The 20,039-nt window shown below is 35.7% G+C and overlaps 2 protein-coding genes and 1 pseudogene across 2 annotated transcripts; all 3 read left to right on the top strand.

Moving 5' to 3' along the window:
- Positions 1-7,046: 7,046 nt before the first annotated feature.
- Positions 7,047-11,357, top strand: LOC120279369 (annotated as a pseudogene).
- A 3,470-nt stretch (positions 11,358-14,827) lies between these two features.
- LOC120279594 (putative receptor-like protein kinase At1g80870) lies at positions 14,828-17,006 on the top strand. Its single transcript, XM_039286523.1, is given in 2 exon segments — positions 14,828-15,169; positions 15,171-17,006. Coding segments are annotated over 2 exon segments (1,842 nt in total). The 5' UTR covers positions 14,828-14,998; the 3' UTR covers positions 16,842-17,006.
- Positions 17,007-17,655: 649 nt separating this feature from the next.
- Positions 17,656-19,943, top strand: LOC120278912 (triacylglycerol lipase 2-like). Its single transcript, XM_039285655.1, is given in 10 exon segments — positions 17,656-18,142; positions 18,219-18,335; positions 18,414-18,486; positions 18,489-18,553; positions 18,633-18,746; positions 18,818-18,961; positions 19,043-19,083; positions 19,162-19,241; positions 19,311-19,406; positions 19,478-19,943. Coding segments are annotated over 10 exon segments (1,206 nt in total). The 5' UTR covers positions 17,656-17,977; the 3' UTR covers positions 19,789-19,943.
- Positions 19,944-20,039: the final 96 nt, after the last annotated feature.

Raw genomic sequence — 20,039 nt, 5'->3', positions numbered from 1 at the left:
ATCTTCAAGAACAAAGCATGCGCAGTAAGCAAATTGCATTAAATATGCGATCATTCGAACAAGCCGATATTCCACAATAAAAACTTTTAACAACCAAGTCACCAAAACCCTATTAGCAGTTACGCCTCCAACCTCCACGAGCACCAAATTTGACGTAAGGTCCCTCGAGGTTCAGCAGCATTAAAGAGTCTACCAAAATAATCCCACAGAACACGAGTAAAGCACAATGCAGGAACAAGTGATCTACCAATTCAATATTGAATACATATGTATGCCTTATGTATTTAATATGTTTTAAATTATTTATTTATATATTTTATGATTGGTAATTAAGCTCATCACTTAGCGGTTCTATTTTATTTACTCCTGAATTGGTTTCACAGTTGAATGGTGGATAAAACAAATTTTTATGGTATAAATTACTTGGGTTCTTCTGAGTCAGTTATATACAGGCACATATTTAATTGTTGGATGTCCAATAGAACTTCACAAATCACTATGGAGCATGGCTTGTGTGTATGCTATTCCAATGAAGCTCTCTGGAGGGGAAGTATATGTTGTTTTTTTTGTAAGTAATGTCAGAGAGCATAATAATTAATTCTGATTTTTTGTTCATCTGTTCTGAAAATATATAGGTCTTCTGCTACAAATAATAAAACTTCTACTTGATATTGAATAGAGTACTGGTGGAAATATATTATGCTTGGAATGGCTCTGCCGATCCCTTGGCTACAAATCAATAAGATAAAGAGGACTCATTAGGATAATATTCTGTCTACTTGGTGCCTTAATTATGCAGATGAGAATCATGATGAAGTTAGCTTCCAGTAATTGAATGATATGTGGACATGTATAACAACTGGTATGTTTATATATATCTATAACTCATATTGCAACTCTATATATCTTTATTATTATGAATTAAGCTCGACACTGTAAACTTGTTACTTATATTTTTATAATTGTGATACGCATGTGTTTGTTTTCGTGTTTTAACAGGAGGAATTGTTGATAAACATAAATTTTATGGTAAATATGTGACTTGGTGACTCAACAACATGTTTAATTTGAGATCACAAATCATTTGGTTTCAACTTTCAACATGAGATGATAGCTTTCAAATTTTCTGAGTAGCACTGAAACTTTTCCTCATTTCTTTAGTTGAATTGATTTCCTTCTTAATTTGCATATTTTTCTGAATGATTAAATGTGCAGGAGTTTTTCTTCTCATGAGGAATTAGTATACTGATTAAGACTTTGATGAATCTTGTGTGGGAGTGCTGTGTTTTTTCATCAAGTAATGCGACAAAGGAAAACCTTTGTATTATTTATATGATAATTTCTGATTTTGTATGATAATGTGTATCTTTTGGTGACACAGCTGCATACAAGGACTGAAGTTTGAATTACATTTACAGAGCAGCAAAGGAATGAGATGTGGACATACATGACTTGGTATATGTACATATGACTCATTGCATTTTAATTAATCTTTCATGTTTTCAATCTGTTTTGAATTTTTATTGATCTATTTCATGCATGTATGACTCATTGCTCTTCCCCAATCTCAAAGAGTATTTTCGCTGCAATCGCCTCCAAAGTTACTATCGCTTCAAGAGGCTTGAATCATGCATGCCAACACGCAAGAATTGCAAAATTGTAGGATCTTACAATCGAGAAATGCTATATACGCCATTTACTTGGTCGAAATCACAGGCCGAATGACGTGGTTTTCTACGCGGGCAACCATGTCATCAATTTTCTCTCTCTCCGATTAAAAATCCCAAACCGAAGCCCTTCTAGGATGTAACGCCTCCTCATCTCGCTCTCAGCCGCCGCCCTCATTTCATCTCCAAACCAAGAAGAAGAGAGATGGGCGAAGATGTGGCGGTGAGAGAACCCATGGACGCCACTCCCTCGCCGGGCGAGTAGGCCATCTCGATCATGAGTCCCGATAGAGAAGCCCAAACCTGTAAGCAATGCTCTCTTCCTTCCTACCTTCCCCAACTAGAAGCTCTACCAGGCCTCACTCGTGTCCCTTCCGATGGGCCCCATCCGATCGAGCGAGCCCTTTCGGATTCTTCCTCGGCGATCGATGTCTCCGCTCTTGGGAAGTACATCCGTGACAGGGGGAATAGCTTCTCGTCTGTTATTGTGAAGCGGATCTCATCGCTTCGGGAATCTGATCCTCCGGCCGCTGTACCGCCAGAGGTGAAGGAGTTTCACCTCTATGTTTTGAATTTTTCATTGTTATGGTTTGGATAGTTGAGTGAAATGTGTATTGTTCCATTGATGATCAGCATGTGTGTATTTAGTCGCTTCTCATGTAATTTCCTTTAATTCAAGAAAATCAAGAATTTGTTTTCTTTTTCTTCAATTTGTTGTTTAAGTTCATGAAATGATGTTGTTTTGAGAGAACCCTGTAATGACATTTGTTGGTTATTGATTATTTTCTTATTTTCTTGTTTTTTTAAGAGAACATATCCGGTGTGGTAGTGGTGAAGGTTGGGATTTGAGGATGAGTGGTTCCGTGAATGTACTTTAAGGGGAAGGAGCAAGACATCTCGATGGCGCTCTCATCACTCGAACTTGGAGTGAAGAGGAGGCAGAGGGTGAGATAAAAGGGAAAGGAAAAAGAATTTTTTTTAAAATTTTTAATTTGATTAGGAGAGAGAAATGGGATGACGTGGATTCCACGTAGGTATCCACATCATTCGGTGTAAGAGTTCGGCCCACTCATTCGGCGAGAATAGCATTTTTCCTTACAGTACTTTTGAAAGAACTCGCGTGTTGATGATTGCCTCGTGTGTTTGGAGTGATTGATGAGGAAAAACAATGGTGAAAAGCCGGATCATGATGGTATCAATTCTCGCTTGCATTTCAAGAGTTTGCAAGGCAACCAAAATGGCTATGTAATTAAAGGATAGAGACATGTCTGTATTAATTGAGTACTCATAGTTTCTCTATTGTCTATGTTAGAGTAATAATACTAATCTCTCTTTCCCCCAAGAGAGCTAGTCTTGTACTTATTATATCACTGTTGTTATTCACTGCCTCTATGTTGTGTCCCCCTTTGTCATTCCTGTGGACCCAGCCCATGATTAGATCTTGCTTAAGTTGCTAAACATACTTACCTTACCCCTTAATCCTTTTCTTTTGGTCGGGTTGCTTTGAAAAAGCTTGCAAAGGGAGGAAAACATGGAGGGATTCCGTGATTTCAGTCCCATCTTTTGTCTCCCGGCATTATTTCCTCATCCCTTGCATTATCACTACCCTTCCTTGCTTCCTTCCACCCTCTAACCTCACTCCCCTCTCCATTGAAGCCTTAAGAGTGAAGCATCTCACCGGATCACCGAAGGGCGACGATCAAACCGGGGAGGAGCTTTTCATTTCGTCATCAACCTAGAGGTATTTGTTGTAGGTTGCTCATGTTGTCCGTAAGATAACTTCTCTTCTTGAATGATGGTTGTTAGCTTGCTTCTTATGTTTGCATGGGTTGTTGTTTGAAATTTTTGGCCTTGCATGAAAACTCTCTCTTTATGCATGCTAAAACTTGCTCTTGCGCCTCTTGAAGATCCTTAGTTCTTAGCCTCCAAGCTACATAAGTATTTACTCATGGAACTATCTTTATGTTTATGCATGGATGCTTAAAACCCAAGCCAAAATTCCAGGTTTTTGCTTGCCAAATGAATGTTCAGTTTTGTAGTTTTGGCATGTGTGTTGGGCTGTGAAATTCCTGCACCCTTGGCATGACCTTCTAAGGCATTTGTATTTTTTTTTGTTACCAGAAATACCAGTAAACTTGATCCCTCTCTTGAGCTTTGCATCCCTACTTGTTTGCATGAAAAACAAAAGACTAGAAGCCTCCAAGATGTGGCCTGGTTGCATGTCATGCTTTGATTATTTAAGCATCAAGTATAGTATAGATATTTACATGCACATTGACTTGTTGGCAGCCTTTTTAAATTGGTAGCATATATATATCCACACATGTTGGTCCTATAACCATAAGTATGTGTAAATATAGATATATATATATATATATATATATATATACATGCATGCATGCATGCATGCATTGATCTACTACTTGTGCTAGGAGATTTATTTCCATCCTTGTTTCTCTCACCTATTGTCCTTGTTCCTATTAATCATTCTATGTTCCCTTCCCACATCATTGTTATTACCACTAGTATTAGTATTATGTTAGATCTACTTGTAGACACTTTCATATTGTTGTTGTTTTAATGGGGTATTTTTTTAGACTAGCTTAGCATGAACTTTTGTGCTTGAACTCTTCCAAGTATTCATGTATATTTTGTTGGTTTTCCCTTGGATTTTAGGACCACCTTGAGCATCATCTTGGATTTCTTTTGAATTTAGGATCACCAAGTAAGTAATCCCTTAAACTCTTGTATTTAAATTTTGTTGTTTTGCTTTATTTTCATGTAAAATTTCTGAAATTTTGTTTGCATTTATTCTTTAAAAATTATTGTGGGAATGCCATCTATTTATGTCTTGTGTTTTTAGGGGAAGAGAAGTTTCTATACTTAGTTGGAACCATAGTGCTATTATTTGCCAAAACTTATATATGTTATTTCCTTGTTACTTCCAAATATTTGGCAAAGTAATTATCCTTTTTGTAACCTTGTTTATTCCCAATAGCAAAAACTTAAGATTTATTAAGTGCTTGAATCCTTGGTCCACCTAACATCAACTTGAATTACCTATATATTATTTGGGTTATACATTTATCCCTTAAATATCCACTTGCCTTTATGTCCTTGCCTATCTCCTTCCTAAAATTTTTAACATCCTTGTTTTGACAATATTTCCTTTGAAATTATTTTTCTAGCTATTTTGGTTTTAGGTGGGCCATTTTTCTTCAATTGATGAGATACATTAGACCTTGTATTTTTACAAATTTTAGTATATTATTGTATTAATGCATTTCTTCCTTGAGATTGGTCGAATAATTATTTATTGGTTTCACTATTATTTATACTTGTGTTATTTTATTTTATTATTATTTTTTTGTAAATCTTTTATTTTCTTGAATTTTGGGAAAATATTTGTGAAATGTTGTTATTATTTCTCCAAAAGTGAGAACCGAGCTTAGGGCTTGGAAAAAGTGAGTATTTTCCTTTTACATTATTTATTTATCCGTTTATTTAATTATTTACTTTATTTTATTAGATGAATTTTTGGAAAAATACTTGTGAATATTCTCGTATTCTTGGCTTTGGAATTGTATCTCGAATTTTTTGGTCTCCAAAATGAACAATATGCAACCCAACAATGGGGGTTAAACCTCGACCTCGTCGACAAGTAATTTTTGGAAAAATGAGATCGCAGTCTGCACTATGTCCATTCGGTGAAATAATCAACGGCCACCTGTTATTCAGTCTCGGGTCACCGAGGGTAAATAAATGATTTCTGTTATTTTGGCTCGGGTCTGTCACCGAGGATAAACAAATGACCTTTGGCACTTACAGGGAATTTGGAGACGTATTCTGGATTTTGCTATCTATGTCTTATCCTTTGGCTTTGATAATTCTTTTTGGCACTATTGATTTTCGTACAAATTGATATTTGAACTTTTGCTTTCAGTTTATTTTGGATTACTTACTGGGCTAGTGAGCTCATGGATTTATTTTAAATCCTTTTCGGATCGGGGAGCAAGAACCCTGGGGATCTTAGAAGGCTTCCAGAGATGCCTTTTTGGAATTATGTTCGTGAGCTTATGTCTTTGCATTTGTTGTATTATTGTTTAAGAACCTCCTTGTAGGTCGTGCTGTATTTCATTCGCCTTATATTTGGGTTTGGTTGTAAACCTTAAGTTGTACTTTTATTTAGTATTTTGTCAGTTATTTTCTACTCTTAGTCTGTGTTTAGGTTTTGATGTATTTCTCTATATTCATTGTACTGTAATATTTTGTTGTTTTGCTAATGAATGTGGTTTATCTATTTTTTAAAATAATAATAGTAATTTATGTTTAAAATTTGGAGATAATAATGTCTTCCGGGTTAAAGTTAACTTTAATTTTACTCTTATTTAAAAAAAAACTGTCTTAATTATATTTTAGTGTGAAAAATAACAATTTTTAATAGTTTGTTTGCTTTCTTCAGATTACATTAACACTTTGTAATAGATAGATATTCATGGAGCTTTTCATTTTCTCTATGTTTTTATTATCCATGGAATGAACAAGTTTATCATCCATGGGATTATATTATACTTTTTTTAATGGCACCTCCTTTCTAAATCATCAACCTCACTAGCAAGTCACACCATAAACTAGGTTATCTTATCGTAATAAAAATTAAATATAAAAGACCAAATTGTTAACATTTTAAAACTGGATGACCATAATAAAAATATGTGAAAAGATAGGGAACTATTTAGATTGTTTATCCAATTTTTTTAATAACAATAGTAACTCAATAAATATTATGTGTGTGTATATATACCGAGGACTAGTCTACTAGGGACATTCACATATAACGACTCTACAGACATCCCTCTATCAACAGCCAGATTGGAATCCACCGACTTCCGATCATCAATATTTATGAATAGTAATATCAAGAATGACCATTCAACAGTTCAGTCAATGCAAAAAGTAGGATAAACAGTGTTATAAATAGTTATATAATGAAAAAAATGGCATGAATTCATTCATTTATTTTTAATCCAGTATAATGCTTGGGCACTGTTTTTCCATCACTGTTATCCAATTTCTCTATTTTCACCCTGTTTTATGCCCCTCACCTCTTTTTTCTCTCTCTTACTTTTGTTTTTTATGCAAGTACTCTCCGAACCTTCACAAACGTTCATGGAGGACGTATCGCCATATATATATATATATATATATTATTGGGTTCTCACTTCTCAAGGTAATTTGGTGTTTTTTTAAAAAATATTCACATTTAGAAGGAAAGGACAAACGAAATTAAGAAGTCAATAGGGACTCAATGATCAAACGGGAAGCATTCAGGGACTGTTAAGCAATTTGACATCGCTTCTTTTCTTTCTTTCGAATTTAGATCTCCATAATAGACTTCCATTTTCCTCTCTTTCTCTCTCTCGCTTGCTTGCTTGTTCATCGATGGCGAGCTCTCGGTCTCCGCCGATCCTCCCATGGATTAGCATCGTTCTCATGCTCCTCTTCATCGCCGGGGAGTGCTTCTACCTCCCCGGCGTCGCCCCCGCGGACTTCAGAAAGGTTTGCCGCTTGTTTTGTTCTATTTTTCGATCCGATGTCATCTATCCTAGTGATTTCTTCCCGGTTTCTATGGATTTCCATGAATCTCATCAAATATCGATAGGATTTGTACATGAATGGTGATTTTGGTGTGTCTTGTGTGTGTGTATTCGTGGATTAGGGTTTTCTTGAGTTGTTATTTCTAGGTTGATTCGATTGTGCGAAACATTGGATTTGAATGAATTTCGGGGGACTAGTCTATGATATTGATGGCGCCGTTATTTTTCTTGGTTATTTGGTTAATAGTTTTATGTGGAAATTTCAGTCATAATACTTGCCATTTCTTGTTGGATCAAAGTCATTGTTGATGCTTAATTATGTTTATTATGGGTTTTTTACTAACCAAGATTAAAGATTGGATCTTCAAGGTTTTTTGGCTTAATTTATAACTATAGTTTGGATTATTTATTTTGTGGAATTTGATGTCCATACTATTGATTATATATGTGTGGCTTATTGTCAAACGTATATTGGCCAGCTCAACCCAAATTAAGGTATAGGTTTAAATGGAATAATGCCAGACTAGTTATTTTTTCTTATATTTGAGCTCCTTTCTACTTTGTATACACCAAATTTTATGTTTTCATAAATTTTCAACATCATTTAGATGCTTAATGATACTTATAATTAATTTTATTGATCATGAAAATATGTGTGTGTGTGTACGATTTTGAGTTATTTTAATCCATTGATCATATTGATCAAATTATGAGTAACTTATATGTAAATAGGCTCTTTCTTAACTTTAAAAAAATAGTGACCCTAAAATGAAGGATGATTAATGATTCATTAACTCAACGGAACCAACTGTTCATGCTGGACAACTTAAGTTTGAATAGCAGGATAAGGGCTGGAATTTTTTATTTATGTTTTGTCGCTTTGTCATAATTATGAGAATTCATAAGAAGAAAGTGGGAATGTGGATGACGACAATATTATGGATGAACGACAAAAAATGGGATAAGTTAAAATTGAACGTTTATACATGGAAAGATTATGTGGAACTGCTGTTATTCTAGATTGTGGATGCAACCAAAAAGAGATACCTGATTCATAGAGAAATCACTTGTACAAAATTTAATAGCTCTTATTATTTGAGAGTTCAGATCTGTGTTCCCCTTGCTCTGATATTAGTTTGAATTCCAGGTTCTTGGATCACAGCTAAAAAATGGTTTTTCCTAACATAGTAACTGCCAATTCATGCGATTATTAATTCTGATGATGCACAAAGTACTACTTGGTTATGTTTCTTTCATATCTCTTTCCCTAAGCTTATTTGGGTACCTGCACCCTACATGGTTGCTTATTGATCTTTCTCCTCCCTCATCATCATCTTGTTCTCCTTATTTTCAGTGAAGTGCCTTATTTTTTTATTGTAAAACCCTTTGTTGACCAAAGTGCTGCTTGCAGAAAGATCCGCTTATTGTGAAAGTGAACAAACTAACCTCTACAAAGACTCAACTGCCATATTCCTACTACTCTCTTCCCTATTGCAAGCCTGATACCAGTAGTTGACAGTGCAGAAAATCTAGGGGAAGTTCTTCGTGGTGATCGTATTGAAAAACTCCCCTTATGTGGTGAGAAGCTCTTTTTCTTGTCTGGATGTAATTTCATGTGCTTTTTTTCTATATTACTGGTTCCTGTTGATCTTATTCTTGAGAAACAATGTCTTGTAGTTTGAGATGAGAGAGCCACAGATGTGTAATATTGTTTGCAAGATAAAACTCAATGACAAAGAAGTTAAGGAATTTGTGGAAAAGATAGATGATGATTATCGGGTGAACATGTAAGTGGTCTGGAAGTTATATTTAAAATAGGTATTCTATAATTTTTTATTTATTAAGAATTCATTATGTGTCACAGGATTCTGGACAATCTTCCACTTGTTGTACCTGCTCAAAGGGTGAATCAGGATTCAACTATTATTTATCAGCTTGGTTTTTTTGTTGGTCTCAAACTGTCCTTTTCTGGGGTAACTGATGACACACTAGAATTACTATGCAGTAATGTTTCTAATCGGCTACAGTTTTGTTGAACACTTATATGGGCACAACTTCTTTTGCAGAGCAAGGATTACAAATATTTTATCAACAACCATTTGTCATTTACAGTGAAGTACCACAAGGATGAAGAAATGGATCTTGCAAGAATTGTAGGTTTTGAAGTCAAACCATTTAGGTATATCATAATTTTATTGCCAAGTGGTTGCCAATTTACTGCATTGAGAATTTTCATTTGTACAGATATTTTTCTTCATTTCAATCATCTTCCATTATTTATGGGCTATGGAAATCTCTGTGTTTGATATTTTTAATTCTCCATTTTGCAGTGTCAAGCATGTCTTTGAAGGCCAGTGGAGTGGTAATACAACTAGATTGACCACATGTGATCCTCATGCAAAGCAGACAGTTGTAAATTCTAATAACCCTCAAGAGATTGAAGCAGATAAGGACATCATATTCACCTACGATGTCGAGTTTAAGGTAAGGTTACGAAGCCCAGGGATCTTCTTTGTAACTTAATTGGCCATTATTCCTTGACCGAATCAAATGTTTTCATCTGCAAGTTCTTTATAGAAAATGTCTATGGCGGTCTACTTATGTTTTTGGTTTTATTCTTGCTTGCAGGAGAGTGATGTGAAGTGGGCATCTCGCTGGGATACCTATCTTCTGATGGCTGATGACCAAATTCACTGGTTTTCCATAGTTAATTCTCTGATGATTGTTCTATTCCTCTCAGGCATGGTAGCCATGATAATGCTGCGGACACTATACAGAGATATCTCCAGATATAATCAGCTGGAAACCCAAGAAGAAGCCCAGGAAGAAACAGGATGGAAACTGGTCCATGCAGATGTGTTTAGGCCTCGACTAATTCAGACTTGTTGTGTGTGTATGTTGGAACAGGTGTTCAGTTCTTTGGGATGCTGCTTGTGACCATGATTTTCGCTGTCCTTGGTTTCCTTTCACCATCAAACAGGGAGGATTGATGACTGCCATGCTTCTTCTATGGGTTTTTCATGGGCATACTTGCTGGTTACTCCTCTGCCCGGCTATACAAAATGTTCAAGGGCACAGAATGGAAGAAAGTCACACTGAAGACGGCTTTCATGTTTCCCGGAATTGTTTTTGGTGTCTTCTTCATCTTAAATGCACTTATTTGGGGTGAGAAGTCTTCTGGTGCTGTGCCTTTCACTACCATGTCTGCGCTTGTTTTGCTTTGGTTTGGTATTTCAGTGCCTCTGGTATTTGTCGGTAGCTATGTGGGATTCAAGAAACCCGTTATTGAGGATCCTGTGAGGACAAACAAAATTCCAAGGCAGATACCCGAGCAGGCCTGGTACATGAATCCAATCTTCTCAATGTTGATCGGAGGCATCCTTCCTTTTGGAGCTGTATTCATTGAGCTTTTTTTCATTCTTACATCAATTTGGCTGAACCAGTTCTACTACATTTTTGGATTCCTCTTCCTTGTGTTTCTGATCCTTATCATCACCTGCGCTGAGATCACAATCGTGCTCTGTTACTTCCAGTTGTGCAGCGAAGATTACTTGTGGTGGTGGCGGTCCTATCTCACCTCAGGATCATCAGCGCTCTATCTCTTTCTATATGCCATTTTCTATTTCTTCACAAAACTAGACATCACAAAGCCAGTATCTGGTGTTCTCTACTTCGGTTACATGCTTATCGCTTCGTATTCGTTCTTTGTACTGACAGGCACCATTGGCTTCTATGCGTGCTTCTGGTTCACACGGTTGATCTATTCATCAGTGAAGATTGACTGATTGGATAAAATGCAACTGATGGTTTTCCTTTACGGACACCAAACTATTATCACTGAAAATTGCCTTTGTCTTGTCGACACCAATACCATGTATCTGGCTTCAGTTTTGGATTCAATGTTTGATTTAGGTGTGACTGCAGTATTCAAATCAACTCTGTTCTAGGATCAAAATCAAGGACTATAATCTTTCCTAAACTCTCTACCTCTCAATTTCAACTAGTTTTGTACAAGGATGCTTAAAATCTAGTATACCATTATCCAAAAAGGTGAATGCATTTGCAAAGCACCTCAAAACTCTCTTGAGATGTATATGCTTCTGATTGTGAAATGTGTATGTAGTTTGTAATGGAGAGTGTTAATGTAGCCATTACTTATTACTGTCAGACCTATATTTCTGTGAATCAGGTACTGAAGTTTGATATTGTCATTTCTTTTTTACTATATTTTGTTTGTTTATGCTGTTGAAAGATATCTAATTTCTGGTGTGTAGGGTCTTGAGTAGACAAGAGACTGAAAGGATGTCAAGAAGGGAGCAGACAATGAAACAGGTACTTGAGGAACTCTTGCCAACCAAGTATGCTTCTCACTTTATGTCCCCCCATATAATTCCTAGCTCTTTTTTGCATTTGTTTATTATCTTTTTGGTGGATTAGAGAATGTATGACTGGATGGTATTCTTTGAACATGTGTTGTCCTAGGGATTCCTGATTGAGAGGTGGCCACAACACAACCATAAGTTTTAAATATTGTTTCTCTTTGAGATTCCCTATCTTTCTCTTTTCCTCTCCTCCTCTCTCTTCAACTGCTATTTTTATTATACCATGATTAGTTAATCTCTGTTTTGGATTAATTCATTATTGAATTTTTTTAACAGTCACTATCAATTTCTGCCAAATTTTTAGTTATTATTTGTTCAAATCAGGACTAGTTTGCAAGTTGAAGGATGTTTTTTTTTTAAGTAGTTATGGACAAACCGTGACTAAGATTTGAACTCTCCATTATTGAGCAGAGAAGTACCACTACCCTATTGTTAGGTGGTTTTATGTTAAAAAAAAAATTTATCATAATTATATCTATATTTAAAAAAATAAGATACAATTTATAAAATATTTTTTTATTTTTATTTACCATGCATGGCTGATCAATTGAATACTTTGACCAACAAAATTTGAAATTTTTAGTCTTCATTCTTGGTCAGATATTATAAAAATTGATTGAAAGGTTAAAACCGAACACCACCAATATATATTAGAAAAAGAAAAAAAGAAAAAGTCACATTCACATGCAAAAAATATAGAGTACTGATGATATTATATTAACATTGTGAGTCAAACTCTTCATATTAAATTATTAATTAACTTAAAATATCTCAACCTAGCCTGTTATTTTTCCTTATTTTTGATAATATAATCACATAATATTAAACTTACTATTCCCAAAACTTGAAAAGCTGCAAAACTACTAAACAATGAATTATTGACCACCTTTTTATTAAAAGAAAAAATAAAAAATAAAAAATCCCCTCAAAGTTCCAAGAGATCAAACAAAACTCCCAACCCTTCAAATCTTCACATTCACATGCAACCACACGCCATCCCATCCATCCATCACTTCTTTTCAGGTGTAAAATTTTGGCCTTTCTTCACCATCTCATCATGTGAACGTCAACTCCCATCAATACTTCCTTCATAATTATATATATATATATTTAATCTGAAAATACCTTAAATCCCTCCAAATTTTACTTCACTTATCATTCACCCAAATTTACCCAAATTTGAGTATTCTCAAAATAAATAAATAAATAAATAAATAATTTTCTGATAATTTACTATTCAGTCATTCTGTCATAAAAAATAGTTGATATTGATAAAAATATTTTTTAAATTTTTTAAATTAAAACACATAATATTAAATGAAAAGATCAGTATTAAATATAAAAAATAAATATTGAATAAAAAGAATACTATATATTAAGTAAAAATTTATTTGGTTACACGTAAACATATAATAGTAAACAAAAACTATACATATTAAGCATGAAATACATGTTGTAAGATAGAATAAATTGATGCAGTGAGCATCAGTAATTGACTGTAAAAAAAATTTATTTGAAAAATTCAAATATCAAAAGTAAAACTTTAAAATTTTCAAAGATCTATAATTTATTTTCCCTATTTAATTTATTTTTTTTAAAAAAAATAATTAACCTAAAATTCAAAATAATTCATGACAAAGAAGAAATATCATGGATTAAAAAAACCAAGGGACTTAAAATGGGGGTATAATTTCGGTGATTATTTAAAATGCCATTAAACTAATAATATCATTTAAAAATAATTAATAGAGAAAAACACATAAACATCACGTGCAATGCACGTGATATAGTGGGGTCCACAAGGCATGTTATCTTCCCGCCTTGGCCAACGCACGGCGTGCCACTCACGACACAACATCCCTTCTCTTTGGTCCTCTTCAATGGCTTTTGTAATAATATATTTCCAAACTTTTCACTTTACAACCCCAAAAAAATCCAAAATTACATTTACGCAATCATACAAAAGTTTTTTTCCGGGGGCTATGTCGATAAAAATCACTCAATTATTATTATTTATCCATCATTTGTTTCTCTTTATTCTAAACATTTATAAAGAAGGAGATTAAAATAACTATTGATTTTTTTTATTAAAATACTCTTAAATTATTCTTGATTTCAAGGAATTGTTTTAAATTATGGATTTTTTTAATTAAAAGGATCAAAATGGTTCCAACTCAAGACATTATTTTATTATTTACTTGATCGGATCAAACTCTAAAAAAAAAAGTGAACTTAAAAAGAAGTCATAAAGCATGCCTCCACTCAAAATCATAAGCATGAGACTGCCTTTATCTTTTTCTCTATACTTTATTCTCTTCTCTTCCTCAAAGTCCTCCCCTCTGAATTTCCCTTTTCTTAAAATATTATATATATATATAATATCTCATTTACAATTATACCCCTATATATATAACATTTCTTAACTTAAAAACGTATATAATAAAAAATAATAATAATTAATAAAAAATATTAAAATTTTAAATCACTTAATAATAAATAATTTCAAATTTAAATCTTAATCAATAAAAAACATCTGTAGAAGAGCTTTATCATTTTGTACACTCTTTCTAATTCCTTGTTTATTTTACTGGCTAATCACAAATATATATATATGATTTTTTTGTATAATTAATAATTGTTTATTATACTACTTAATTAGAATTATTTCTTAAAAAATATTTTAGAATATAATACTATCTTTAAAAAATGAAAAATTGGGCTATGTTATTATTACTAGGTAAAACCCATATTTAGTGATTATTCGCAAGGCATTAGTTGAGATACAACTATATAAATTAATCTAATATAATTTAAAAAAAACTACTTTCCTCATAAATTCTTTTGTTAGAACATACTATAAATTGATCTAATATAATATAAAAAAATTTGATTTATATATTTTATCAAAAAAAAAACATAATAAAATTTTAAATAGAAACTAATTAATAGAATATATGTATATATATATATATGAAAATTAAGTTTTTTTACAGGGTATATATACAATGTATATACATTATATATATATATGTAATTTCATATTTATTGATAAATAATAAACATTTTTCAAAGATAAAAAATATATATAGTTTCCAACTGTGAACCAGCTTTTCCCTCCATCTTTCTCCCTCCACTCAACCCCCACCACTTCCATTCTTTATCACCACTTCCACCTCCACTTCCTCCATGACTTCCCTTCTTTCTCTCTCTTCTCCCTTTCCTCTTCCTCCCCTAAACCCTAACCCTAACCCTAATTCAAATTTGCGCATCATCTCAAAGTTCTCTCTTTTATCATTCTTCTTCTACTTCTTCTCCACTATCTCACAAAACCCTAACCCTAATTCTAGTTCCAATGCCTTCAAGACCACTTTCACCATCATATCCTCGAGCTCACAAGGCCCATGCACTCCTCCTCGCCGGCGCCGTTGCCGGTGCAACCCTTCTCGTTGTCGTCTTAGTGCTTCTCATGCTCCTCTACTTTTACTTCTCAATTTATCGCCGATCTCCAACGCTTCCTCTCCCTGTCCCCAAGCCCACTCCCTCTCCGCCGCTTCCGCCACCGTGATCTCCGCCGAGCTACTGCCTCGTTTCACCATTCCCGCCGCCTTGGCCGCGGCTCCACCGCCACCGTCCTCCGCGCTGCTCTTCTGCCCGCCGCCGCCGTCAAGCTCTTCGACCCTATCGCCGTCTCCGAAACTACCTTCTTGAACGAGTTCCACACCCTCGCTGCCATCCCTCACTCCCCCTTCATCGTTTCTCTTCTCGGTTACTGCCTCAGTCGTCGTTGCCGAGCTTTAGTCTTCGAGTTCATGCCCAACGGCAGCCTCCAAGACGCCCTCTTCCATCCCTCTGACGCCCTCACATGGGACCACCGCTTCCGGATTATCCTGGACGTCGCCCAAGCTCTTGCCTTTCTCCATCTCGAGTGCGACCCGCCGGTCATTCACGGCGATATTAAGCCCAGCAATGTCCTCCTCGGTGCTGATTTCAGCGCAAAGATTTCTGATTTCGGTTTGGCGAGGTTCAAAACTGAAGGGGATCTCGGCGTTGAGATGTTCAGCCAGGAGTTGTGGAAAAGCCAAGAGCTTGCTAGCCTGGAAGCCGACTTTGCCTTCGCTCCACCTCCCAAGAAGGCCGCCACTGGCGTTGCTAGAGCCAATGACAAGGGAAAAGAGCCAGCTTTGGCGCCGGTGCCGCCGGCAACGGCGGCGGTTGTTCCTTGTAATGAAGAGTCTGTTAACTTGGAACATTCAAATGGTGAATGGGGGAAGGATTGGTGGTGGAAACAGGATGGCAGTGGGGAACTCAGTAGCAAGGAATATGTCCATGAGTGGATTGGCAGTCAGATTTGTGTAGGTTGGGAGGATGAAGAAAACGGGGAGCAGAAGAGCTCACCATTGAATAGCCAAGGTGAAGCATTCTTCAATAACTGTGAGGCGAAGCATGAGAAGAAGCTCAGTAATGGTGGTGTTGATAAGAAGACCAAGAAGGTCAGAGAATGGTGGAAGGAAGAGTATTTTGCGGAGATAAGCAAGAAAGGAAAGCATGATGAAGGTTTCGGTTTTGGGTTGAGATCAATGCGGTGGTTCCGGAATGCTAGTTGTCGGGGAGGCGGTGGTGCCGGGAGTAGTTGTTCGAGCAATGGTAATGGATATGTGAAGAACATGGAGGTGAGCTTCAGGAATGGATGGAGGAGGAAGCGGAGCCGATCGGCAGGGAGTGAGTTGTTCAGTGGGGAGATGTTCAGCAGAGAGCTTAGTAGCACGACAAGCATGCGAGGAACTGTTTGTTATATCGCTCCAGAGAGTGGGAATTCAATGGAGAAGGGAGATGTATATAGCTTTGGAGTGTTGATTTTAGTTATCTTATCCGGAAGGCGGCCTCTTCATGTCTTGTCTTCACCAATGAAGCTTGAGAAAGCTAATCTTGTAAGCTGGTGTCGACATTTAGCTCAAAGTGGAAATGTGCTTGATTTGGTTGATGAGAGATTAAAGGATTTGTACGATAAAGAGCAGGCGAGTTTGTGCATTAATCTCGCGCTGTTGTGTTTACAAAGATCGCCGGAATCACGGCCAGACAGTGGTGACATTGTGAGGATTTTGAAAGGGGAGATGGATGTCCCGGTCGTGCCATTTGAGTTCTCTCCTTCACCAAAGTTGAATAGCAGGTCGAGGAGAAGAACTCCTACTAGATAATGTGAGTGTATTCTTGGTTTCTTAAGAGTTTACATGCAAGTTTAGATACAAATAGCTTCATTGTTTGAAGTTAAAGATGGATTTCCAATTGAGATATGTTATTGTAGATTTTACTATTTGTGTAAATATGAGTTGATTATGTGAATCAAAGGATCTCATTGTTTATCCCTTGAGGTATTTCCAAACATGATCACAATGTTGTTTTTCATTTAAAACATTTAATCCCATCAAATGAAACTGATTTTATTAGATATGTATACTAATCTTGTTAGCTAAAAGCCACAACTGGTGGGGACTAGAGAATGGGTTGGCCTTAGAACCATGATCTTCGTATTCATAATTATTTTCAATCAAATCCATACTTTTTTCATAAAATTTCTTTTTCATGTGGGCCTTATTATTGGAATCATTTGTCAAATGGATTAATGGGATAAAGAGGAAGAGAATGTGGAGGAATTCTCGTCCTCAAGTGCAAAAAGTCACACCCAACAGCGCATGGCTCTCTGTACAATGTCATGCTCCTCTTCTTCAACATCGACTCAATAATTTAAGAAAATAAATAGTTGTTTCCATGATTAATTAATTAATTTACTAAGTATGACACGTTATGATAAGTCTGAGAACCCAGTATTTAAATATTATGTTACATAAATGTCTGGATTAGGCTATATCCAAGAAGGAACATTGTTGATTAGCTTTTCTTAATTTTTTTTAATTCTTAATTAATGCTATGAACTTCTAATAATTCTCATATTAAATCATATGACTCTTTCTCTTTTGATAGTTCAGTTTTAATCTTCCATTCATGATTTATTCATGAATTAATTAATTGCTAAACATACCTGAGTGTGAACAAGTTTAAGAACATGGAAAACTCCGTGGAATATAATTCAACCCATTGCTTTCTCTTGTCTGTTTCTCATCACTTTATGTTTTCCTCTATCTATTGAACTATGTCAACACGCAGCAAGCCAGCAGAATGGTGTTTTCTGAACATTCCATGCCATCAATCGAGGATTGATTGCAGATGATATTATTCGATCATAACGTCCGTGCAGCCATTGGAACAAATGTTCACATTAATCTTCCCTTTAAAACTATATATTCACTAAATGAAACCTCCTTGAACCAGGGTTATGTTAAACATGGTCTTTCTCTGGTTTTCTGCGTTCCTGCTAACTTTCAGTGCCGCGCTTGGAGCGAGGGATGTTGGTTTCCAGCACTCTAGGCCTGTTGGAGTTGTTCATGGTACATGCAAAACCATGGTGGAGATTTACGGCTATCCTTGTGAAGAGCACACTGTAATCTTAGCTTCAATATCTCTCCACCATCATGTATTTATTTTAACTTCATCACCACCCAAGTCTCGTGTTGCAGGTGACTACTGAAGATGGTTATATCCTGAGCATTCAGAGAATACCGAATGGTCATTCTAATAATGCATACTCGAGAGCAAATAAGATCCCTGTTTTGCTTGAACATGGACTTCTGATGGTATGTGTGATCTGAAGACAATGCTCAGGAGTGGTTGCTGTTGAAAATTTCACTCCTGAATTCTGCTGCTTTTTGTAGGATGGGATCACTTGGATTCTGAATCCACCCAGTGAATCACTAGGATTCATCTTAGCAGACAAGGGATACGATGTTTGATCGCTAATGCTCGTGGTACCAAGTATAGCAGTGGTCACACTTCTCTCCAGCCAAACGATTCTGTATACTTCTCTTGCCTTCTCTTCATTTACTATGCAAAACATTTATCTTTTTCAATTCAAATGTGATACAAAATTCCAGGCATATTGGGATTGGTCTTGGGATGAACTCACTGCCTATGATCTTCCTGCCACTGTAAAGTATATCTACACCAAGACAGCAGAACAAAAGCTTCATTATGTTGGGCACTCTTTAGTAAGTAGCTGCGCTGATACTCTAGTGTTTGAGGTACCCAGTGAAGTTTACATTTGAAATTTTGTCTATAGGGAACACTGATCGCCCTTGCCTCATTCTGTGAAAATGAGATGATGAACATGTTCCGATCAGCAGCCCTGCTCAGCCCTATTGCTTATGTAGATCAGGTGGCATCGGTTCTTGTGCAAGCTGCAGCAAAGACATTCGTAGCAGAGGTACACTAAATTCAACAGAGTTTAGTATGTTTTTTTACTGATTTAGTTAATGAATTGTGGTTTCCTTTTGCTTGTTTATAGGCTTATTACTGGTTGGGTCTTCATGAATTCAATCCAAATGAGTGAGTAAAAGAGTCCTTCACTAATTCAACCATTTCTGCCGACTAAGAAAGAAAAACCTGTAAATCTTTTTCATGTAGAGAAGCAGTGCAGAACTTGCTTAAAAATCTCTGCAAGCAACCCGGTGTCAATTGCTACAACTTAATGTCTGCAATCACAGGTTCTACCACGTTGCTTGTAATTCCTAATTATTGACACTGCTTGAAATATGCTGACAATTCATGTTTAGGCAAGAATTGCTGCCTCAATGCTTCAACCATTGCTCTGTACCAAGAACATGAACCTCAACCAACTGCAACAAAGAACATGATTCACCTTGCTCAGAGTGAGTTCACTTACTCGGATTTCCAAAGCTGATGAAAACTCACATGATATATTTTGACACTGAAATTGCAGTGATTAGAAAGGGAACGATAACGAAGTTTGATTACAGCAATAAAGAAGAGAACATGAAGCATTATGGACAACCAACTCCACCTGCTTACAACATGGCTTCGATTGCAAAGAACTTTCCGATGTTCATTGCTTATGGAGGCAAAGATGAGCTTTCTGATGTTCAAGATGTTAAACACCTGCTAAAAATACTGAAATCTCACAACACTGAGATTCACTATCAGGAAAACTATGCTCATTCTGACTTTCAAATGGCTGTGAATGCTAAGGAAGTCATCTATGAACCTCTCATGGCTTTCTTCAAGCTTCATTAACAAGTGTGAAAAGGGTTACTGAATTGAGATTCAGAGAATTGATTATTGGAATTGGAAATAACTGATAAAGGATTTGGTGCATTTGGATTTGGTTGTAAATCAAAATATCACATTGCTTAACATTAAATTTGAATTTGGAGATGAATTATTTCTGATTTCAAGTCACATCACTAAATTCTTAATTCATTCTGTGATATGATTACTCTGAAAATTTAGCTCCAATTTAACAGAAAATATATATATATTGAAAT

The sequence above is a fragment of the Dioscorea cayenensis genome, chromosome 16 (assembly GCF_009730915.1).
Source record: "Dioscorea cayenensis subsp. rotundata cultivar TDr96_F1 chromosome 16, TDr96_F1_v2_PseudoChromosome.rev07_lg8_w22 25.fasta, whole genome shotgun sequence".
Taxonomy (NCBI): domain Eukaryota; kingdom Viridiplantae; phylum Streptophyta; class Magnoliopsida; order Dioscoreales; family Dioscoreaceae; genus Dioscorea; species Dioscorea cayenensis.
The sequence above is the reverse complement of the archived record's forward strand: the minus strand, read 5'-3'. Positions and strand labels throughout refer to the sequence as shown.